The sequence below is a fragment of the Doryrhamphus excisus genome, linkage group LG14 (genome assembly GCF_037039965.1).
Source record: "Doryrhamphus excisus strain RoL-2023G ecotype Guam linkage group LG14, RoL_Dexc_Guam_v1.1, whole genome shotgun sequence".
Taxonomy (NCBI): domain Eukaryota; kingdom Metazoa; phylum Chordata; class Actinopteri; order Syngnathiformes; family Syngnathidae; genus Doryrhamphus; species Doryrhamphus excisus.
Window position 1 is genome coordinate 10,473,694 of NC_136370.1, and position 26,354 is coordinate 10,500,047.

General features: G+C 39.5%; 1 protein-coding gene across 2 annotated transcripts in view; it reads right to left on the reverse strand.

Annotated features, from left to right (window-relative positions):
- Positions 1-25,860, reverse strand: part of alk (ALK receptor tyrosine kinase) — a 266,664-nt gene extending 240,804 nt beyond the window's left edge. For both annotated transcript variants that reach the window (XM_058091041.2, XM_058091039.2), the window contains exon 1: positions 24,170-25,860. In XM_058091041.2, coding sequence (XP_057947024.2) covers positions 24,170-24,917 — 748 coding nt within the window. In that variant the 5' untranslated portion in view covers positions 24,918-25,860. The remainder of the gene's footprint in view (positions 1-24,169) is intronic.
- Between the last annotated feature and the right edge of the window lie 494 nt (positions 25,861-26,354).

Consider the following 26,354-nt stretch of genomic DNA (forward strand, 5'->3'; position numbering starts at 1 on the left):
AAGGGAGCACACTGTTATAGTTCCATTGACTTCCTTTGACAGAGCATGTCCCCCCTCTGTGTAAGATCAATTAAATAGAAGCTTGGCCCAGCAGAGGGAATTTTAATTACTCCTGCAGATGTCGGCAGCGCGGCACACAAACTGGTTGAAAGTCTCAGAGGCACATACGGTACTGTATTTAAGGATATTCTCTTCTGCTCCGGATACTGCTACTAGGTATTAAGGCTGTGGAAAGCATCAAAATCGGGAGGTTGGGATCAGCAGGTGAGGGAGGCTTGTGGAGCATCAGTTGTGAGTGTGAAATATTTGCACTATTCAAAAAGAGAACGGATCAAGGATCACCTGCTTTCATTTATTGCCTGATTTTACAAAAGAAGCACACTTAGTAAAGTTAATGATGCACACAAAGCTTGCTGAACCATCGTTGCAATTAAACATTAGTATTGACTGCAAGCTCTTATTTGTATAATAGTGCTCATTTACCTCCAATTAGAACAGCTTCCCCCTATTACCATTCAGAATTTAACAGCAAACGCATATATTTTCTATCAAGCTGTCTATTTACAAGCAATTGGCGCTTGTACTACACTACTACAATTACAACAGTATACGTATATGAGTCAAAGACGATAGAATTTAAAATGAAATAGAAGAAATTTAATTGAAAATGTAACATTTCATTGTGATGCATTAGAAAACCTGGTACAAGGATACTGACATTGGAAATATGGCTGTATTTTTAACAGTATTTGCATATTTACTGATACCCTGTTGTGGATGGATGATCACACTGGAGAGAATCAAAATTAGAAAACATATCATGGTTGAATTGCTGTCACAGTTGGATACAAGGTTGAGACGCTGCCAATAGTTTCTGACAGGTCTCATTGTGCAATGTCCAAAAATACCGTGCAAGAGATCCATATGTGGTTAAAAAACGTCTTATTCTATCATTCTGGGGAGAGTTAAGAGACATTTGTGCTTTTGTTTGTTGTTTGGGGCCAGGGGAATAAGGCTAGCTTTGCCTCGCAGATTCGCCACCTTGTTTTTGCTATACGCACACTGCAATTGCACACAGCTTCACAAAAGCTATCTAGGTCACCTTTCGTCATCTGGTTTTCCTGCATAGTTGGACAGATGAGCTCAGAGTTAAATGGCCAAAAAGCATATGTAGTGTAGTGAGAGTGCAGACACCCAAATATTCAACTCCAACTCGTAAGTGAAACTAGCGACAGTGCATAGTATTGCACTGTCCTTGAGTGTGAAATTATCTAATTTAGTAAATTCCGTTACGAATGAGGTTGTACAACATTTTATTCATTTGCATTCAGAAAAATAACATCATTTGAGGCCGGTGAAGGTGTTCCAGCAAAGTCAATTATGGTATGTATCAATCCCAAGCCATGTTGGGTTGTGTAATTTGATTTGGCTTGGGTGGGGCTATATATTATACACATCTTTTTGATTGTTCAGGTCAGTTATATCACCATGTTTTGTCTTTTTCAGTCTGTGTCCAAAAACTCATTGTGTTTAGCAGCTGATAAGGTGTAAGCTCCAAACAGGTTACAGATTTATGGATCAGTCTCCTGAAAAGGGTCCCAAAAGCCTGACATAACAAGCAGATGAGCACCCACTGTTCAGCTGAAACCATCATAATTAAAATCCCACTGTACACTATTCCACATTTCTGCAACTGGATCATGGATAAATCGAGCCCAGACAACCATGTTTTATACACATCAGACCAGAAATAAATATTTGACCTCTTTTGTCAATTTGTTTGAAGTGCATTTTTATTTGGTTATCGCTGAAAATCACTGTCTGTGCATCATGCCCTTCAAAAAGATTGCACCCTTTTTGGTACCCCTTTCAGGAGACCATTCCCATGATAGAAAGCATAGAACACAACAGGGTGGTTAAGGTATTAAGACTTACTATATATAACTAATGATCTAAATCATATTTTAGTCTTTTCAGGTGTCTTGAAAGAAGAAGAGTGCTGGGTGATTTGCTTAACACATTGGAGATGTCATCGCTCAGTTCACAGTTGGATTGAAAGGCTTTCAATTCCCTGTGTAAAGATAAAAATGTGTTGTATGACACATGAAATACAATGGCAAGAGGAGTTGTCCAAATGCTGTCAGACATGCAATGCAGAGTAAAAATGATGATATCGTGATAAATCCCCATAACCTCCAAAGTATCATAACAAATTATAGGATATGCAATGGAAATATTATCTTTTCATAGAGAATAACTGTAAAGCTTTGACAAAATTCTAAATTGGGCAGTGGGCTATTGATTAAAAGGAGACGTTTATCCGTTTCTCTCTGCTTCTTGCTGAATTTGCCTCATCCTAATTAGTCAGACTCTGCTGTGACTGGAAAATGAAAGGCATTAAAAGTACAAACAGCAGGGATGTACTTGGCGCATATAAAACCACACTTTTTACAAAACCATGCAAAATCCTATCTGACTTCTCGCTTCTGTTCTAAACAAAGGAACATAACATTCACATTCAACGACACAGACGTAGGTGCTAATACAGCCTTCTGGTACATTCTTCTCCTCTTCTCTATTTATGTAAGATAAAATAATAATCATAATAATAATTTATGTAATATTTTGCAATTTACACTTGAATCATTCTTGTTTATATCAGTCTCTATTTTTTTATGTTTTGTCCTCTCAAACTCTGGAAGTGTCCCAAAACACAAAAGCAATGTTCATAGAGTAATATGGTCAAAAAATAAATGAAGCTGGGAACTTGTATATATTTTTGTATGTATTTTTGAAATATCTCAATGGCACAAGGAGCAGAATTGCATACTTCCATTCTGACTTACTTCCATTCTCTGCTCAGCTTTCCACATCAGCATCTGGACTGTCTTTCAAGACCAGGGGTCTGAAACTCAATTTTCCTGGTGGCCGCTGAACCTGCTTAGGCTTTTATAGTCACACTTAGACTGAACTTTGATATGAGTGAGTTTGAGACCCCTGGTAGTGCTATCCTGAACATACAGTAGATGATATGGACAAAAAAAAAAATCAGTCTAATCTTTTGTTTGATGAATTTATCTGTCAGGAATTGGACCATACTCATTAGTTTTTCCCTGAATCCATACTCTTCAGCTCAGGAAGACAGTTTGGACAACTCCATCCTTCCAACTTTGTGGCATCAGTTTATCACTATTCTTTTCAGGTGGAAAGGGAATAAGTGCTAATAAGCAATGTCTGCAAATTCATGGTTGAAGGAGTCTTGATTGGCCAACACAAAGCATTATTTTCAAATAATAATGGAACTCATGAGCCAGGTCATCTGTTCCGACATTCCAACATTAAAATATCACCTAAACATACGCCATTTCCCAGAACAGTGGAAGCTGTAATAACTTAAGCAGGTGTAATGGTACTATACCACTGCTGTTTTTGCTGTCTGCTGCAATGAGGGACCTTAGATGTGATGTAATGTTTAATGTATCAGGAAGCCACCGGGATACTGCTTCACGTAAGAAAAAAACATGTACTTACTAAAATGCATCCATCTGTTTTCTATCATCCAGAGCCACCCATCTTTGGGTGAGGGGACCATTCCCAGTTTAGTCATGTCTTGGTTAAAAAGATACAGGCTGAAATAACTGAAGTATAACAAAGAGGTCTGTGTTGGAAACAGAAAATATATGCAGTTGAAGTCACATTTCAAATATTTGAATAAACTACCTGTTAAATTTAATACAATTGCAACACATAGCATACATGTATTACCCACAGTAATTCGAGCAAGCTACATTTGCCATTTGTGACACTTTACAAGGTAACTTAGCTACAGTCAAGGTACTCTTAGGGTATATAACCTTACACTACACTGCTGCTATATTAATATTGTTTGCAAAAGTACCAAGCATGAACAATGGCTTTTAAAGGCACCGATAAGCTGAGAATATCCATCCATTTTCTATGCTGCTTTTCCTAACCAGAGTCACGGGTATGCTGGAGCCTATCCCAGCTGTCTTCGGGCGAGAGGCGGGGTACACCCTGGACTGGTCGCCAGCCAATCACAGGGCACATATAGACAAACAACCATTCACACTCACATTCATACCTTGACGATATTCTCAAGAAAATAGAATCCATCTAATATACGTATCTAATATATTTATCTAATCTTATCTTAAGAGTAATAGTAAAGTAACAATCTATAATAACAATGCCAGACACACAAACTCACTGCAAGAGACAACGGTAAATACTCGCTGTAAAACTGACACATTTAGGTTGCTTTTTATTGTAAATGTATTCAAAGTGCTTCAGGTAAAAGTCTGACTTTTAAAATTAATTCTTTAAACTATTTATCCTGATATACAATCTTTACGCATGCAGGCTACAGTTTTAATTCTCGTTCATGAATACCCTGTGGCCTAATAGCTGTTGCAGCATAAGGGAAACCGCTGCTAATGCACATGCTATTATGAAAATCTTGTCAATTACTGAAGAAAATGGCTCATTTGAATTCAAATTATTACCACTATTAATGGAAAAGAGACCCAACTGCAGACGAATCGGTAGCAGTTTAAGCCTTCATTCTTCCTGAGGAGGAAAGTAACCCCGCCAGATGGACGACAAAGATGTAATTAATCACTTCCCCATAGGTCAGAAAAGGGGAGGGGTGGGAGAGGCCTGGATTTGTGGTTTTACTATTGAGTGTTAAAAATGTTCAAGTAAGACACTGGATGTGAGGCTGTAATTCATTGAAACGAGGCTGGGAAGTGTTTGAATCTTCCGGCACATTGATTTCTCATCATTATGAATGCATTCAACCTCACTTCTTGCCTTATTTTTGCTTTGTGATCGAAAGCTGTGTTGTTTCTTCCACTTGCAAACATGTGTATCTACTAGCTAGGCTCACTTTCTGAATGTGTGCTTGTGCAAAAGTGAGCTCGACATGAGAGAGCGAGCCAGAGGACACCCTTAACGGCCCCCTCAGGTGGGTTTATGACCTTTTAGTGATAAGAGACTTGTCTTATTGCCCAGTAAATTTATGAGTACAAAGGAGAAAAAGTGCTTTCTAATGGTACCTGACTTCTGTGTTTTTTATCCACCACATCTATGTCATAAAGCCACCATATACACGAGGGGAGGCTTGTATCCAAATTAAAACAGGACACAACTGGCATATTGAAAGAATAATTAGTGTCATGAGTAAGTTTTGTTACCTCCAGTCACTCTCCTGTACTATATTTTTGTCTCTGCGCAAGTTAACATCTCAATTGGTTACTCGTTTTCCTGGTTGACTTTTTGCCCATGTCTGCATCTACAATGTCCTTTGTTCTTTACATTTTTGCTTTTTTTGATTTTTCCCTTTTTGGACTGTTGAACCCCCTTTCTTCTCCTCAGAAGAAGTGTTTATCTATAGTTATTTCCTACTCATCTGTGAATATTCTCATTTATAAAGTGTATTCTCACGGCATTAAATCAATGGCAAATTATTTACAAGATGTTTTGTGTCTCATTTATTTTTTGTGTGATAAATGAATTTGTTATTTTCCCAGGTCTAGTGCCCATAAGGCAGTTTTCTGAAAGATACATTTTGTCACCTCTTAACCTTGCAAAATCTTGTGACTATTTGTTAGATCTTCTAGGAATGGGTGAAAGTCCAGCATGTTTTGTGGGTGACAAGCGGTATAAAACGCACCACAAAAAAGAAAAAACAATTTTTGTCTGGACATGTCTTTACTCTTACAAGATAAATATTATGGATCGTATATCATCCCCTCAGACGAGCGCTATCACACCTATTCACTGAGCATGAACTGATGAAGTCTGGCTGGTTTGGCTACAGGATCCATCATCAAACAAATCTGAAGTAAGTTGCATCAAGTGTAGAATTACTGCTGCACAACCGTCACTATTCTAACAGTTTAATTTAGCGCAGGTTGATTGGTCATGCCTGGAAGATGTCTCAAGCTAAAGGGCTGATTTGCCTTGAGACAAAAGACGCAAAGAGTGACAATTAAAGGGAGAGATATTGACAAAGTGTGATGAAAGAATTATGAGGCTGTTCAATTTAGAACAATAGGACAACTTTAGTGCTTTTAGTTCACAGGAGGAGGATGAGGACAGCAATGAATGACTTTTCTGGTTGGCTACTGCTTAACTAGCCATGTTACACACACTCTTCGGCACTTTAAGTAGCTGTATTACACACACTGTTCTGTGCTGTTTGGAAAAAAGGGTTTATTGAATCAAAAGTTTTAAAAAATCTTTCTTTCTGTGTACTAAATATCCTATGTTACTATGTGGACATCTGTGGTTTATATAGAGGTACAACCTATATATGTACAACTCTTTTTTTCCTCTTTAAATTCACTGGGTGTGGCTAATATAACAATGCGATCTAAAGTACAGACAGATTTTCCATTTTAACAGGCATCTTTTTTTCTATTGGTAATTTAGAGTTTGCAGGTAAACTAATATGCAGGTTTTTGGACTGCAGGGGCATACAGGAGTCAAGACATCCAAGCATACATGCTTACTCACAATCCATAGGCAAACGTGCCAATGACATGCACCATTGTGGTGCAATAAACGTGTGACAGTAATACTTGCAGCAACTGCCATTCAAAGTGGCCATATCTGAGGAAAAGTGTGTATAGTCTTCTCAAGGTTACCAGATAAAATGCATTCCTGAGCTTGTAATGCCTTATGTTGATTATGATACAGATACAGTATTAACAGTATTTATCTCACAGATCATCTCCAATCCTTATAGAATTAGATGATTAGTATGATATTCAGGCAAGAATGAAAAATGGGAAAAAAAAACACATATGGTATCTCTCTCCAGTTGGCTCTTGATTACTTCCCATTTCCTTCCTTCCAATCATCATCCCTGCACATTGCCGTCTTCCTCATTAGCTATTCAAATCAGTCCCTCACCCTGATACAAAGGTCCCCAATGGATAAGAACCCTGACTCCATTCTTCAGTGAATCGTATTGACTCTTCTGATGGTCTCCACAAAAAAAAAATATTCCCCCTTTTATTATTCAAATGAGGGAGCCCGTGGTGAGGGCCAGTGTGCAGATCAATGAGCAGATCTATCCCCAGCTGCACATGTCAAACACTGTGTCATGGGACGATTGCGCACCACTTTACATCCCTGTGCTTCATTTTGTTTATTCATTTTTGGACAAACACTGGCTGCTGAATGTGCGGTGAAAAATGGTTCATCAAATCATTATGCTTCTGTCAGTGGAAGCAACCTCACTGCCATGCCTGGATCATGAGTGACTAGCATACGACACGCAGAGAGGACCCAGATGTTATGTACCGAGAGTAGTTAGATTTGAAACTAAACAAGCATGGCAGACACTTTTCAATGAGCAGCAAGCATCACAATTTACGGGCCGACGCACATTAAGCCTCAATAAAATGGTGACATCACTTCAGAATAACGACAACTACAATTACGGTAACGATAACATTCTGTGGCTTCTCAGCATGGGAGGCTGAAAGATCAATCTGAATATTATCACAAGCTGGCCTCTTTGCAATCGCAGTTTCATAAGATAAAGATTCATATGTAGGGAGAGGTGAAATTCATCCCGACAAAGGGATCAACATCTTCCTAAGATCGTGACAAAACCTTGCATGAGGTTTTTGCAGGGCGCTGACGTTAATTAAATATATTCGGTTTGAATGACTGATGAGTAAACTGCAGCGAAAAGAGCCTCTTGAGCATAAGAGATGTGTCCAATAAGGACATCCTGTGATAAAAAATAAACTCAATACATTTGTCCAAAGTGAAAATGAATGAAATTGAAATGGAAAGAAGAAAATGTTGCATTGAGACTCCAAATAATAGAAAACACTTGGTAAGAAGAGGGATAGAGACTATTTAATCTCCCACTTAAACACATTCAAGCAGAGCAGTAAAAGACTACAAAGGTCAGTACTTAGTACCTGAAATGGAATAAAATACTTTGCCCTCGTCACACCTTCAAAATGGATCTCAATGATGTTCTCAAAGTACACTGTATCGCTGTCTTAGCTTTATGATGCCCTTTTTTACATTCAAATGTTTGCTTGTTTTTTTGGCAGTGTAACACAACATGATATCGCCATGGCATCATGTTTAAGAATGCAACCTTTGACCGAAGAGGATATGAGTTACAGCCTCACTTGAGCATTGTACCCAGATTCGACCTTGGTCTTGGAAAGCTGCCCACTGTTACACTGTATGTAATAACAATCAATGAATCAGTGCAATCAAACATATGAATGCAGATAAGAATGTTATGTCCTTATTTTGACATAAATGAATAGTATCTTTTATGTAGAATTTAAACATAATACATTCGCTAATTATATTACGATACAGAACAATATATGAGAATATATGAGCAGCTTTTAATAACTGCTGGGGGTTGGAGGTTGTGACAGCGTCACAGATTATGACTATGGACCGCCACTAGTACATCACCATGAGTTATACATGTACACTGTCTTTGTAATTCATCCAGTAATATGCTATCAGTTTTCCCTTTCATTACATTTACAACAAAAAAAAAAAAAAACACCATTGTCCGGTGCGTGTTTTTACTCAATTATCAAGTGAGCTACATAGCTCATAGCGATTCTGTTTCCTTCTCATTAACTGGATGGACTTACTTCTCCACTGGAGGGTTGACCCCAATTAGCAAGAAACTAAACCTCTGGTTGATTCTGTCATCAGTGATACGGTGATACATTCTGTACGCTTCTTGTAACTCAATCTTTGGCCACATCTAGCCAACCATGTCTGCCTTTGCAACACAAAGTGTTTGCATAGCGTAGCTCGTCAACGTAGCTAACAGGTACCAATACCAAATCTGCATGAGGTGAGTTCTGGTGTATCCTTTTCTATGGGTTCCTAGTGGCGTTTCAAAAGATGGAGTGATGACCACACAAATTGTATCAAGTTTATTGTGCCTTTCACATTATTTTACAAAAGAATGTTAAGTAAACTTTGCCTTTACAGTTAATAAAGGTTCTGTGAGTTTCATGATGGGGACAATAACTTAAATATAATATTTAAGTTCAATATTTCATCAATATGAAGAGGAGAGGGTTTAAGTATAGCTTCATATCTAAAGATGAACTGTATTTTTTTTTGCCCATCGCTCATAATGCTTGTATGAAACATGAACGCATATTCCTTTCCCTTTTCACTGCATTATAAAGAAAATGAGTTAATATGAGCTAGCTCACAATGCACATCATTGGGACACACCTGTTTCGATGCTGAAGCCTTCTAAAAAAAACCTCTAACAACGTTTTATATACATGATGTGATGATGCAAGAACAGGTTCATTGATGATAACACTTCCGTCAACAAGGTAAGACAATAATATTGCTGTCTGCTAGGCATATCAGGCATACACACACACACACAACAAATATGCTACTTACAATGCACGCTGTCATTGGGATGCCGACTAATGGAAGAGCTGTATCTTTCAGCACAAGACGTGTGCTCCCTGTTGAGCTGGTGATATCAAAATAATCCTCATGTAAAATAAAAACGCTCAGAATGAAGAGCATCTTGATGAGTTGAGAGCTGGTGTATCCACTGTGTCAGTCCTGTTGTTTTATTGGTAGCATATGGAATCTCAAAGTTGACCAACTTTTCAGCTTATTGTGAGGCGATGTGTTATTCCGCCAGAAATCTAGTATTGTGTGTTAGCAGCTACAATAACAGTATCAATGTAGCTCGTTTAATATACAGGTCATTTATGTAAATTTTTATTTTTAGTTTTTGTTAGGGCTTAAATAGCTGTGTCCCAATGATGTTCATTGTTAGCTAGCTCATATTAACTCTTGTGCTACAATGCACAGAAAAGGGAAAGACCTGTTCATGTTTTACGTAAGGATTGTCAATAATGGGCTAAATTCCCCAAAAACTGCAGTTTACTTTGGTTTTGACGATGTTTATCTTAATTAATTTGACCAGAGACAACAACGGTGTATAAGAGACTCACTCTCTGCACTGGCCCATCACAAGTTCGCCACAAAGTCAATACAATTCATCACTAATGGCTTCCTTTCATTTGATATGTAATCAGAGTAAAAGCAGGGTCTTGTTTAGTTTCTACTGGCATCCATTAATTTGGCCTCTCTCTTTCCTTTATTGTATTTTTTCCCTGTTTCTTTTTTATAGCCTTGACAGCCAGCTGGCATTCATTGTCAGTCTGATTGAGTCATGCTCAATACAAAAGCAGAGACTGGAGCTGTTGGAGATAAATGACACTCTGGGCATACTCAAACTTGGCCAATCATACTGTGCTTGGGACCACTTCACACCTAAAGTCCAGCACGTTTGGCTGATGTGAGTGCTCTGATCTGTGCTCAAGATAGGACTTCGCCTCCTCTGGAGAGATTGGAAGAGGAGGTCCAGGGTGGTCCACATGCACATGCACATGCACTCATGCAACGTAGCCAAGTCATAAAATGACTGTAATGCAATAGCTCCTCACAAGTTGTCCTCATAAATATAAAATACGAAAACTCTAAATAAGCCAACACATGGCAATGAACACCTATACAATACTTCCTTGCCATACATACAAAAATTACCAAGATGGATGTCGCTTTAGTCGCCATTTGTTTACTACACCAGAAGCTAAATAGCTTGTCAAAGAGAAAAAGAGTATTGTGATTGCTGCCTTTCAGCAAAACACTACCTCTTGCGTGTTGATGCACAAATGCACATGAAGCACGGTCCCTCTGCCAAAGAACTATAACTGGATCAAAATGCTGTCAGGAGGGCCGGCAAGTGACTCCCCAGTAGCATAATTCAATTGCCAGTCACATCTGTGACCAATCCGCCTCCTGCCCCAAGTCAGCTGGGATAGGCTCCAGCATACCCCCCACAACCCTTACAAGAATAAAGCGGCATAGAAATGGATGAACGTACAGTTCACACCTAGATTTATCATTTTTCATAGCCTGGTTCTGTCCAAGCTGCACATTGTGCATTAATATTCTGGATCTTGGAGTTTTTTTTTTAATACTTGTGTTCCCTCTATTATATTGTTCATTCATTCATTCATTCATTTTCTACCGCTTTTTCTTCACGAGGGTTGCGGGGGGTGCTGGAGCCTATCCCAGCTGGCGAGAGGCGGGGTACACCCTGGACTGGTCGCCAGCCAATCACAGGGCACATATAGACAAACAACCATTCACACTCACATTCATACCTATGGACAATTTGGAGTCACCAATTAACCTAGCATGTTTTTGGAATGTGGGAGGAAACCGGAGTACCACGCGTGCCCGGGGAGAACATGCAAACTACACACAGAGATGGCCGAGGGTGGGAATTGAACCCCGGTCTCCTAGCTGTGAGGTCTGCGCGCTAACCACTAGACCGCCGTGCCGCCCACTATTATATTGTGTTCCATGCAAAATTGTATTTTAGCACAAATTGAACAAAGCTTGAGAGAGACATGTACAGGGACTGTAGAACAAAACCAAATCGCTTACCACTTTATTCCTCTGTGATGTGTTGGTACGAGAAGAATGACAAATTACGAGGTCTGGTCTGAAGTTCTGGTCTAAAGAATAGACAAAATGACACTTTCTAACCCTTACATCATTTGTCCTAAAGTCTGTCTGTTTTTTACCCAACTTGCCTAAAGGCAGCTGTATTCACCATTGTGCCTGGCACAGGACAGTAGCCAAGGGTTTTATAAGGACATACAGTACCTGTTAGGTGATAGATAAGGTCTATCACAGACTCATGCATTTGGTGTATATTACAATTATTCCATTGTAATGGCAGTTGTGAAATATTTAGCTTGTATGTTTAATTTTCCATGGGCTTGTGTAATCCCACGTAATCCACTCACCCTGAGTCAAGTTTGCTGAATGCATGCCTGACTGTGTGTTTCAACTGATGAACAGACATTCCTGGATGAGAATACACTGATATTACTGACATTGATTGATAATGTCATTTTACTTGCACCACTATTAATAAACCCAAATTAACAACAGCCTAAATCATAACCACCTGCTTTGTGAAAACCCACTCACTAGGCATCGTTGCACATTACTGCATGTTCTTATCTGACTGAACATTGTAAGGAGAGCCACCAATGTCACAGTGACATGATTTTAGATGGGACGTATGTGTGCATTCAGGTTGTTGTGACTTCATTTCATGGACTCCGCACCAGAATGAAAGGGACAGCATTCTCCAGCTGGCGCCAAGAAAATACACACGACTGCTGATATTTTCTTTTTTGTTCAACCTCTTGTTATAGTAATGTGACTTCAAGCTGCTTGCTCTTACTCACTGATCCAGCATGATCAGACATAAGGGATGTTTCTCTTGCCTGAAAGCACCTCAGTGCTCCCTTGTGGACTTGGACACATGAACGAAAATATACAAATGCACAATGACATTAATGCACAACACCATGTGCACCAACTGGGGCCCCCATTTCAAGCGTGCATGTACACACACACAAACATGCTGACATCCGACAAATATGTCACACCTTTCAAATGTACAAGTCAAGCAACAGCAATCCTTCACCAGTCAGTATGTTTGTATACTCAGTAGCAGTGGTGTTTTGCCTCTCTTATGTAGGGTAACCAAAATATTACATACACCACACAGTATATTGTGCAGTTGTGCATTGCTGTGCAGTTCAATACCATGACAAATCATTTCCCATAAAAAATCATTGAAATAGATGTGCGGTCGTCTCTTACCACTTTGCAGTTTGAAGACGTTTTTTTCCCAAATTAATGAATTCATAAATGGCCGCTATTTTGTGTTTGTCAGAATTTTTTTTAACGTATTCTCATTCTAAATTAAGCATTTTCAATAATCCATCCATTTTCTATGCCGCTTGTCCTTGTTAGGGTCACGGGGGTATGCTGGAGCCCATCCCAGCTGACTTCGGGCGAGAGGTGGGATACACCCTGGACTGTTCGCCAGCCAAATACAGTTAAATACAGTTGTATACACATACAATTGTATCCATAACAGGCTACAGTGTAACAGCTGTCACTCGTACTGCACTCAACCTTTCCATTATACAACAATATGCATTAAGTTGAACTCCTAATTGTGAAGAATATAGATATTGGTTTATACAATCTATTCTCTGAAAAACAATGTTGCCAACCCCTCGGTTAAAAAGGTAGCTATTAACTATACTAGAAGTGACTAGAATTGGTAGGATGATGTCATGCTATCCGCATATAACTGTATGATGTAACAGATGCTGCAGGACAAAAGCATATCCTCTTGGGAGAGGGGACAAAAAAGTGAATAGAAACACCTTAGTTACATTTAGAAATACAAAGAAGTTAGTTCATTTTAAATTGGCAGTTTCATTAAAATAAGGGTGAGGGGTTTGATACAGGAATATACTCATAAAAGTCGTTTCACACCATAGCCAGATGGAGAAGAGCTTAACTAAGAAATGAGGCCACTTGAATTATCTTTGTCATTTAATACCAGTGAAGTGCCTCAGAAAGTTTGAGTTAAGTTGGAACACCATCTTGTAACAAAACAAAACTGTGAGTGAAAAACAGAAGTTGAGACTTCATCAAAAGTTTTGCTGAGAATGAGTTTATCTGTTCCATTGGAGGAGATAAGCTGTCTGAAGGCAATGAGTTCAAAAGAGAAAGTTGGGTTTCTTTGCCTTGAGCTGGTCCAATGAGCCACAAACAGCGTCTCTCATGGCACCGGCATCCTGTTTCCTGATCTCCATGTGTGTGCCTCTCTCACAGATCAACTACTCGGGAACAGGAGTGGAGGCGGTGTGGATTCAGGATGTGTGTGAGAAGGTTTCAAGGGATAAGCGGGCACGGTGATACAACACTCTCTCTTGACCTTTTATGACGAATTATATCCAATTAACAGGCTTTTGTCCTGTGATGAAGATGCTGCTGGCGCTCCTCAACAATCCCATTACAGATCATAAAGGGAGCTGGGGATGTGGCTTGAGAGCACTCACTTCGTGCGTATGGCAGTGGAGGCACATTTGGTAATGGCTTTCTTAATTCTTTCTTCCTCTTTCAATGTTGGGGCTTTCATCCACAATCTGCCCCAACTGATGTTTTGTGGTCTACAGTAAATATTACAGGAATTTGCTTGATATAAAAATAGAAATAGAAATAAAATACGAGATTGGCAAATGATGAATGTGAAACGGAAGAAGAGACAACAGACAAACACTGTGTGTGTGTGATGCTGTGCATCATCTCATAACAAACACCACAGGTGTGCCCGCGACGATGTTTCCTGTATCTGTATCCATTTAAATGCTCGTTTCCTCTCAATTTTAATGCAGATCATCTTCCCCAAAAATCACTTGGTAGATATACATACAAAGTCTTTGCAATGATGACAGTCGATTTTGAAAATATATATTTTTCTGATTTGTAAAAATAATGAAAAATTTGTAGACAGTTTACAACATTATTTCCCTTGAATATTATGCACATGCATGCATGGGTTTTCTCCAGGGACTCAGGTTTTCTCCCACATTCCAAAAACATGTTAGGTTAGGTCCAAATTGTCCATAGGTATGAATGTGAGTGTGAATGGTTGTTTGTCTATATGTGCCCTGTGATTGGCTGGCGACCAGTCCAGGGTGTACCCCGCCTCTCGCCTGAAGACAGCTGGGATAGGCTCCAGCACCCCTGACGACCCTTGTGAGGATAAGTGGTAGAAGGCCGAGGGTGGAATTATACTCTGGTCTCCTAGCTGTGTGGCCTGCGCGCTAACCACTCGTCTGCCTTGCAGCCCTATTATAATACAATAAATGCAAATATATTTTCAGTGTATACCAACTTCAGACTGAGCAGTTACAGTGTACATCATCACAGGACATCCAAAAGACCATAATAATCCTGCACAATTTGCAATATCAATGTTTTCATACATCTATCCATCCATTTTCTATACCGCTTTTCCCCACAGTCCCAGCTGACTTCAGGTGAGAGGCAGAGAACTGGCCAACAGCTAGTCACTAGCCAATTACAGACAATAATTGCTATTAAGTGAAAAGATCTTATATATAGTATAGTTTTCAGGTAATGAAAATGTCGCCTCAAGACAGCTGGGACAGGCTCCAGCATAGCCGTGACCCTAGTGAGGATAAGCGGCATAGAAAATGGATGGCTGGATGGTAATGAAAATGTATGATATAAATGTACATGTAAAAATGTTAGATTCATTGGCAACTCTAAATAGTCCATAGGTATGAATGTGAGTGTGAATGGTTGTCTATATGTGTTCAAAGAATGTCAAAAATTGCATCAGTAAAAAGGAAAAATGACAGACCCAATGCAGACTCAACATCAGATATGACTGTCCACTCTGCTGCAAATACATGCAACAGAGTGCGAGAGTGGAGTACGCCATGGAGCAGAAAGTTCGCCATGATGCTAACCAAAGGAGCTGGCGGAGCTATGCACACAATAGTGTATAATGTATTGGCTACGTCTGAGCTGAGTATAAAATAAAGTTATGCGCACTGTGTACAAAAAAAACAAAATATATAATATGTTTCGTGATTATCTGCAGATTATTTGGAAGTGGAGGACAATGGAAAACATAAGGCTCATCATGCTGCAGGAACAGGGACAACTGACTTTTTTTCACTAGTCAAATGTATAGTTTAAATATTAAATCAGGAGAAGCATCTTTATTTAGTCGCCTATATCCCTAGCTTTCTTTGAGAAAACTGAACATACTCCCAACACTTTCTCTCCCTCCCTGTTTTGAATTAGTCCTTTTGGTGATCAAGGCAAGGAATAAAGCGCTTAGGCTGGTTTTCTTTCAATGCAATGTTAAAAATAAATGTATCAATGCATAGTACTGCTAGGCTGTATATGTTAGTAATTGAATTCTAAAAATGCAAATCATATTCAACTTCTTATATTACCAAATACATATGCAAGCGAGAATAATCCCTTTGAGATTTAAAACCATTAAATGAAATCCAATTATAGAGCCCATTAATATTTACTACCATTGGTGCTTTTGTGTTGTTTTTTTATGTAGACTGTGAGAGAGACAGTATGAACCAGGGGACTCCATCTTTCATCACTATTGGGGCTACAGTACCTTGACAAAATACGTGTTATTCATATCATTGATTACCAACCAGGGTTACACGTACACCGAGTGGTACACGAGCAAATTGTAGGGAGTATGTGGAAACATTTAATTACCAAGATGATAAGTAAATATTCATTTCATATTAAGCCGGACAATAATGGGTACAATTAACAAGCTACAACTAGAACATTATACTCAGAAAACAACATCGTATTTGGACTCATTGATAATTACCACAATAACTGGAACTTTGGTAAAGGCACAGTGCAGTCTGGTTCAGGTTGGTATAGGACATACCGTAATACATTTTTTTATAATACATCTTTTTTAGGACAGCAATTGTAGCTGTTGGGTAAAGCAAGTGTGCTGATTGGCCAAGAGAAAATTGCCCATGCAGCAATAGGAAGAAATGTCTTGTATTCTCTTTGATACAAGATAAATAAAATCACCTAATCTTCTTTTTCTTTCTCTTTGGGCTTTTCCCTTCAGGGGTCTCCACAGCAAATCAATCTCCTCCATCCAACACCAATCTTCTGCATCTGTCTCTCTCACACCTAACTACCCTCATGTCCTCCTTCATAAACCTCTTCTTCTTCTAAACGCAGCATCTTTCTCCCAATATATTCACTATCTCTCCTCTGGACATGTCCGAACCATCTCAGTCTGGCCTCTCTGACTTTATCTCTAAGGCCTCAAACATGTAATGTCCCTCTGAGGTACTCCTTCCTGATCCTATCCATCCTGGTCACTCCCAATGAGAACCTCAGCATCCTCATCTCTGCTTCCTCCAGTTCTGCTTCCTGTCTTTTTCTCTAGACCAAACAACGTGGCTGGTCTCACCACAGTTTTGTAGAACTTCCCTTTCATTTTAGCTGAAACTCTTCACAAAATAAAATAACCAAATTGTTTTTTCAAAACATGAAATAAATTATAGAAAATAAGAGCCTTGTTCCAGTCTAAAACAAATATAATATTTTAAAAGGGCTATCCACTGAAGCCAGGGCAAATACAAGTCACTTCCACTCGATGAGACAGCAGTCTGTTCATTTAGCAGTAACGATTGTGGATGCATGGAGACCAAGCGTAGGTTCCCACTGATTCTGACTTATAGCGATTTGTATTCATTATGCTCTTGATAATGTTTTATGTAACGTGAGTGGGGGTTGGTCCAGTGCTTGTGAAAATGATGCAGACCAAACAAAACATACCATAATTCAATAGTTGATTAATATTCACTCTCCGCTTACACATGCTGCAATCAAAGCCACCAGGCCAAGGACAATCATTAATGAGTCCACTTTGGAGAGGGAAGCTCTCCTGTAGTTAATTTTTAGCCAAAAACAAAAACAATTATACGGAATACTTTGCAGATGCAAAAGGGATGTGGTGGTTAGCGTTCTGGACTTTGGAGCAGATTCAGGTTAGAATCTCCACAAGTAAGCACTATTGGTTTTCGTCAGGAAGGGCATCCGGAATATAGAAGGCTCAAACCAAAAATCTGTATGTGGATCAAAAAGATCTGCTGTGGCAACTCTGTAAGGAAAAATCCGAAATAAACAAAAAACTCTGCAGATGCATAAGGGCTAAACTGAAACTACAAGAATCACCAAATGTTGTGACATAGCATTTTTTTTTTAATTTTGCACCAATAATGAATAGAGATTTTGTTATACACCGAAAAAAAATCACCCCAAACAAGTCAACAGTTTTTTTATTGGGTGCGTGTCTGTGTGTACAGTCTTGCTCCTCCTCGGCAGAGAGGTAAATGTATCACTTTGATTTGTGCTTCATAGCTTAAATAGGTGAAATGTGCATTTTAATTATTTACCAAATGTAAAGAGCTGGTATTGATGCATTGAAATTGACAGTGACATTAAAAAAAAAAAAAACTTCATAGAGCAACTTCCAAAATTGTTTACTTCTCTCATTATGGAAGTAGAGCATCAAAAGCAAAGAGTTCATGTACAGTATGTACCTCTTTCCATACCAAGCCCTGAGCATTATTTGTGCACTGAGGCTTCTTAAAAGCATCACCATTAATCACACAGGCAGCTTGCTGGTGATATAAATAGCAAAAACATCAGGTGAAAGAGTAGAAGAAGAGGAGAGTGCTGAATAAGAAGCGAAAAGGGAATTCACAGCCAGTCACCTTGAGTTCAGTTAATTTACAAATCACTGATGTGAAATGTCATGTTCGTTTTTTGTATTAATACCTAAAGCTTATTTGAATTTGCAACATTTACCCTCCCCACTGCACCAGCTGATGTACCTGGACATGTTGACACCGATTGCTGTATCCTAGCATACCATCAGTATGCACGATGTGAGCAATCATGTCATGTGGGCCAACATGTGAATAAAACATGGACATGCACATACAGTATATGCATGTAAGGGTAGTAAAATACACAGTAGTCAAGCAGCCATGTGCGTCACGATGGTAAAATGCTCCAATGTGTTCATGGTGTATGATGAATTGACTTTTTTTTTTTTCAAGGACAACTTGATCAGTGTACAAGCGTATACAGTAAATATGCTATGTGTCCACAACATTAGGTGCAATTGCAAATCTATCCAAAACAGAAACTATAGCAAGTAGTTGGCTTTTGTAAAGGCAATAATGATCTGTTTTGATTCATTTGAACAGTGTGAATGATTATTTTATTTTAGTGCATGCAACCCTTATTGCCAGAAGTGCTATATTCCAGCTTGCAGCTGAACAATGGCAGTTCACTGCTTGTCATCAACTTGTCTTTGTCCGTTTATGTTAGGGCTGTCAAAACATATTCCACTAAGGAGAGATGCAGGGAGCCATGTTTGTTTTCTTGAGCTAAAAAATTGTCATGAATATATTTAAAGATAATTACAGATAATAACAATAACATATTTATTTAATAAATTACAGAAACATAATTGGCATAATTATCATAATTAATGTATACACATTGTGTCAAGCCACACGTATAGTGTAACGTCATAACGCAGTCACACAGAGTCTGACGCTCTTTAATAACTTTGTTCGGATCTGAACACGTCAACAGCAGTGCAACAGCAGGCCAAAAGTTTGGACACACACACACACACACACACATACACACACACACAAGACAACTGATGGTCCCGATCCCATTAATAAGGCAAGGAGTCCCTCTAATTAACCCTGGCAAGGCACATCTGTGATGTGAAAACTATTTCAGGTGAAGAGAGAACACCAATGGCTTTTCCCGCTATCAAAAACTATGTGAAAGTTAAAATAGAAGAAATATTTTAGAATTATTTCACACGTTAAGTACATAATTCCACATGATCAGGCCTTTGGTGAGAATCTATAATGTAAATTATAGTTATGAAATTATTGAAATTATTAAATAGTTATGAAAATTTAAAAAATGCGACGAGGAATATCATCACGGTGTAATCTTATGGCACTCCTCAATATTATTAGTTAGTAGTATAGTTTCTCATTGACATTTGGCTTTATTATTACATTTTTTTGTTTATTATAGTTATACAATGTGCCATAAACCAGTAAAAAATAAAGTTGGCCCCCATGCTGCACTTTGGACACCCCCGGTTTATGCATTTTATCGTGAAGGCAAGGTATTGCCATACAATGGAAGAGTGCCTCTTGTTTCTTATCCACTATCACTAGTGATGACTCCTGCCAGGCAAAGGCTCGGCAGCACACCTCACCTTTCATGGCGGTGATAATGCATACTGCCCGGGCTTGTGGGTGCCGGGTGTTTTTTGGGTTTTTTTTGCCCAACACAAAGTAATTTCAACACACAATCTCATGATCTAACATTGTGCTGTCTATATAATTGACCATATGTAATGATCAGTGCAACTTGTTGGCCAGATCCCCCAGAGTCCTGCTGTGTGTCATGTCGTCTGGCAGATAAATTGATCACAGAGATGCATTAATAACAAAGAGGCTTGTCATTCTGATTTCAAATTGACTTTTCATGAGCAGCTGATTGATGCAAGCTTTTAATGTCAGTAGTCTCAATGATTACAAAGAGACCGTGTGGTGTAGTGGTTAGTGTTCTGGACTTTGGAGCGGACGTCTTGGGTTCGAATCTCCAATAGCAAGCACTAGTATTCGTCAGGAAGGGTATCCGGAATATAAAGGGCTCAAGCCAAGAAGGTAATCCCTGTAATCAGGATCCCTGATTACTGAAAAAGCCGAAAGAAACAAATGATTTAGAGCCAGGTGAAACTCCACTAAGCATCATCGGTATTCGTCAGGAAGGGCAGTCAGAATTTAAAGGACTCAAAAATCAGTATGCGGATCAAAAAGAGCCGCTGTGGCAACTCCGTAAGAAACAAACAGTCTCAATAATTACAAAGTCACCCTCTTACATGTCATGTCACTTTTTCTGTGGCTCTCAAATCCAGTCACTGGTGAAATACCACACCCCACCACCATTTTGCTAACCACATCTAATTTTGTTACATTTGGAATGTCATTATTATTCATGGGGAAATAGCTACTACAAGAGAACATTTATAAAATATTAGTATATTTATGATTAGTGCATCATTAGCAGCCTTGTACACATTTTAACTATCCTCTGTGTCACAAATTATGTTGGGAGTGTCGCATTTGAGTGCCATATAGTCTTAGTCCTAACATTATCATAAACATATAGTATTATCATAAATGCTTCAAGCACCACTGCCAGACTGAAGAAGTATTACCATCTATGGGTAACATGGGACCAGTCATCCTCCCCACTCAGACCTTTCCATAACTTCACTGATGTTTTACATGTATTGTCTCCCTTAAGTTGTACCCACAAGCTCTGTGAAGAAGCTGTATTTTTAATATTACTGAAGAACATCATATGTATTGCTTTACATTATATTTGTGCCACTTTAAAATGAATCAAGTTAGTTAAATTGTATTCTTTTTTTAACTTAAGAATAGTAGATTTGTGTGAAAAATGAATAAATGCTGACTATGTTGACATGTTAACCCCTGTTTGAAGTATTGACGGTTGTATTTTTGGAATATATTCCAATTATGTGTGTGTGAGAGGCCCCTGATGATATCATTTGTTTTGTGGACAATAAGGGGAGAAAAAAAAGCCAAAAATACAGTATGCCAGTTCTTTTTGCAAGCATTGTTGGCAGAAGAGTCTCACTTGGGGGTAGGAATGTGCATATTAACAGAACCAGGATGCCCTTTGTGTTGGAGTGTGTTAGTTATTGTTTTGAAAGCTATTAAGACACCACTTAGTAACCATAACAGAGGTTAATAAAATAGAGGTCAAATCTCGATCACACCTTCTTAGCATGGTGTTCTTTTCTCCCACTCTTGTTCTTGTACAAACAACTCCCAGTAATGATATCCCCCTTAAGGCCCACTGGGCAAGTAAGTAATAAATGCACTGTTCACTGTGCAGTTTCATGCCTTGATTCCTGCAGGCATGTTTGCATGGTTGTCAAATTATTCTGGGTGGCAAAACAGGCATTTATTCCAATGCTAATAGCCAGTCTTTTACTGGCGGCTGGGGGAAACAAGCATGCACATTCAACAGAGAAATGTCAAACTTAATCAACCATTTCAGAGTTTCAAGCAACTTTAGATGCATTACACAGGGCAGATTTAAGTTGAGTCATCATATTACCTGCACAGAGAAATCATGAAAGATACAAGTCCACTCTGCTCATGTCTATTGTTACAGATAGTCATTAAGTTATCAAGTCAGAGCAGTATTACTTTGATGAAGTGTTTAATATTCTGGTTCTATTTTGCAATGGTGTCGATATACATAGATTTTGGCCATGTTATGAGGCTAAATATTAAATAAATGCTACTTAGTGGACACAACTGTGAACTACAGCTACAATAAGAAACATACTGTATATCGTTGCTTTTATGCAGCTCTTATAATGTATGCTGTAGGTTTGTCCATATTTGGGTCTGGTGAGTTTGTATTCAGCACGACGTCATAAGGAATAACTGGCACAATTCCAGTTACCAATTCCATTCAAGTGATAGCATTTATCATATGGACCTACTAATGTAAATTATGACATCAGATCCATCTCCATGACAACACAAAATCTATTGCAGGAGTGAAGGAGTGAATGACGCAGAAGCTACACTAATTGCCATCCTTTTTAATGCAAACCTCTTATTTTATGAAGAGGGGTCATTCGAGCATGGATTCATCCTTCTTAAGTTACACAGCTCAACAGGTTTAGTAAGTGGAGGTGCAGCCACTACCATTTGATTTTGTGGCTCCCAAACAGTGGATCAATTTGACATTTCAGTGCTATGCTGAGGTGGTGGCAATTAAAAATATGACCTTAAAAAGCAGGTAGAAGATCACATCACTGCCTACCAACATTAGAATCTGACTGGAGCAGAATACCTAGTGAATGCTGCAGTGGTGGCCCACTCACTTTGGTTGGGTGTTTTTAAAAGGCAGAGATGCATTTCATTTTCTGATAATATCACGCAACTGTTTCATATGTAATCATTACATTGGTCAGCATCAGAGAGCAGACACCGACACAAATAAAGTGGTAATTTTATGTGCTGCGTCCATCAGTGAGGGAATGTGTTTATATTTGTCATGTATCCACACTTCCAAACAAGCAAACCACATCTTTGCTTTCGGATAGGTTCAGCTGTATTTTTCTGGGCCAGCCTCCCTCATCAAAGCGATTAAGCAATTACACTGATTGTGCCGATCCTCAAAAGAAAGCGGGAATGAACCCCGGAGTATTGAGTGCTAAAACATTCTTGGAGATAACGACTTAATTTGTGCCTAATCGGAATATTGCCCTTTTTCTTCATTTCAACCTTCCTCCTGGAGTGAGTGACTAGGGGAATGGAGAAGGTATGTCAAGGGGAAAGTCATGAAGACAAGGAGGCCCTGCAGGGAGCTTTTGCTACTTAAATCCCCTCATAATTGGGATTTGTGCAAAGTGCATGTATGCTATCATTAAACAACAAGGTCTCCTGGCTTCGTTGGAAATTTTGGAAGATATCCAAATTCACAAATGTCCAAGCATTTGGGAATTATCGCACATCAGTTAATCATTCATTTTTTTCAATATTGATAACGAATTGCGATGTTCAACAATATTTGTAGCAGTAGCAGTTCATATCAGTATCATTTTTTCTGTTGATAATGGTGTTGAGTGAGTGAGTGATGCTCCACAGAACAAAATCGCTAGCACAGTATGTCTGCGGTGTGGAATCATTGTAAATATGTGATGGTTATGCGGTGGGGGGCGGGGGGGGTCATAAAGTCATAAGCCATGCCGTACTGAATGAGCCCAGTTTATAATTTCACTGATTATATTCGTCCAGAGGTTCATACTTAGCACTTAGCATTAGCACTCTGCATTGTTCTTACAGTATAAGGATGTTTGTGCCACATAGAAATGTGCCGCTTTCCAAATAGTGTAGTTACCAGCATTATGTCATTGAATTGTATTAAGACGAACCTGTCTTACCTGTTGACTGACGGACAACATGTTATTTTAGTTGACTATTAGTCAGGATTTTTTTTTACTTTTTCTATAACTTGTATTGCATATTGCAGTATTTGTCAGTTTATTTCTGAAATACATCCAGTAATGTGCATTATACAATCAGTTGACATCAGCATCTGCAATGACATGCTGAGCAATATCTGAATATCAAAAAGAGCATCTAATAATGGAACTATAATATGAGAAGAATCCAACTCATCTAAACTATAGCTTAGCAGACCTATATGGACTCAGTAAGTGTTGTTTCCTCAGACACACACGGCCACAAATCGAGCCTGTTACTGTGATATAATTAGGCCATAACACGGAGCGCATTCCTTTGAATGCTGACACTTCTATGCATACTAATTGTCAACATGAAAGCCATGTCAAAACATATGGAGTTGATGCTGCACACATTTTCAAGGGTGAACATCAAGTATTCATATCAGCAGAGCTTGATTGAGAAGCACAAGGTACTTTGACCAGCAGTGTGTGTATATGTGGCTGGGGGCTGGATGACAGGGGAAAAAAAAGAAGAAGACTCACCCCGGGAGAAAATCTGTAGAAAGAGGCGGGGGTCAGCTGCGCGTATAGCTGCAGTGTAGCGGTCTTCGACACCGGGCACCTGCGCCTTTTTCTCAGGCATGAGCCGGACCCTCAGTCGGCCCCCATCCGCACCAAGCCACCACACCAGAATAGTTGTGATGTCCATTTCCAGGGTCAACACAGGGGCCTCCTCGTACACAGACAACCCTCCGCATGCCGTCCTGATTAAATCCTCTCCGATTTCCACCACCACTTGATTTGATTTGCGACTGGCTTTTGTCAGACCTAATTTCAGAACTTTGGACAGCGGCCGCTTGGAAAAGAAAGGGAGCTGTCCATTCGCAGATGCGTTCCTTGTTGCCGATTCCGCAGCTCTTTGGTCAACAAAAGTAGATATGATTTTCTGTAAAGGTATGCAGTGCATTTTTAAGTTTGCACTAACTGTGTAGCACCCTCTAAAAGTCTGGCAGTCTCCATTGAGGGGTCTCTTCACGAACTCCGCCAGGTAATAGCGCAACAGAGAGGGGACAGCAAAATCCACAGCCAGCGTTTTCCTCTTGAGTCGGGAGTTTATTGTTTGATTTAAATCTCGTTTGCCTCCATTTTCCCCACTGCTGCCACCGCTCGTGGTTCCGGAGCCGGCCACGGACGCATCCACCCCTGCTGCTGTGGTCCTCGGCGAGGCGCACTGCAGCCCCGTGAAAAATATCGCGGAGCATACAACCAAAACCAACAACCTGGTGTTCATTGTTAACCGATTGAAGTCTTCCGTTGGAAAGAAGCAGCGTCTACTAATTCCACCGTTCACCGCTTCTTCCACTGCGTCTGTCACATATGCGCAACGCAAATTCAGCGAGTGCGAAATCCTGCACCTCCTGCGCCTTTCTTTTTTGGCACGGAGCGCACACGTGGCGGGACAACACAGGAAAAAATGCTTTTATATTTGTTTTCTTGTCCTACCTTGTAGAAACACTGCCATCAGTCTCTTGGTCTTCCCAGTGGTTTAAATATTCGCTGCTTGGATCCAGCCAGTCTCTTCCCAGGTCGCTGATTGATATGCCGGTCTGGTTCGCTCCACAAGCCCTCAAAGACTCCCTGTCTACTGGCACAGTTGTGTACAAGTGGTCTCTGTCAGCAGTCACACTCTTCTTCCCTTTGGGAGAAAAACCACAAATGCACAAAACGATTTGGAGGTTGCTGATCGTCCATTAAACTTCAATAATTGAACGCAGCTGATTGTCTTTTCTTTTTTTTTTCATTTGGGTGCGCAGATAAATGTAAGATCCACGTCGTCTGTGCTACACTCAAAGGGTCATTCACATATCCATTTGACGTCAATATGAAACGTTTTCTCTGTGATGGACTCCCCTCAACAACAGTCTGCCAAAAGTGGATCACGCAGTGCCGACCGACGCGTCCCGCGGCGTAGCCCTCACTGAGCGTGGAGATTTATTGAAATGAGAAATGGCAGGAAGGATAGCCAGGCAAATGTCTACGGTTGGTCGCCCAGGGATTAACACAGCACTCTTACGAGTGTGCGCAATTGAAATAGTTTCACACAGGTGTTATATATTAGGGTAACAATGTACCCTAAAGGTCTGTGCTACACGTCCATATTAATTAGTGATGGAAGACTCCATCGTCATGTTTGGGGCAAAGAAGCGAAAACGTGACATTATAGCTTTCTTTCTTTTTTTCTTCTCCTCAACCCCAAGGTAAAAGCGGCCACCAGATGGCGTTATCACACACCAATCGTCATTTTCACAGAAAAATCCATTAAAGGCCTAATTACTATTCATTTTTTGTATATAATTAGAGCCTTGGCTACAAGAAGCAAAGGTGTACGTGTGAGTGGGTGTGAGTGGTGTGTGGACTAAAGGGAATGACAGAATCGTAAGAGGACTACAATAAAAATCACAACCAAAGAGGGTGGAGTGGGATCAATATCTGGATTGATTTGATCTTTTCAAGGTGTCAAATGTCGATGTGAAATGTAGAGTAGAGCCTAAGGTGGGAGTGTGCCATGCAAGCTAGTGAAAATAAAATGACCAAGGTTGCCACAACTAATATTATGTTGACATTAAAATATTAGAAACAGCCCCAAAATGTGTCAAAAACAGGTCTTTGGGGAGGGGAAATCCAGTCCGTGCAGCTCTCCTTGCATTTAAACTTTAACCAAAAACAA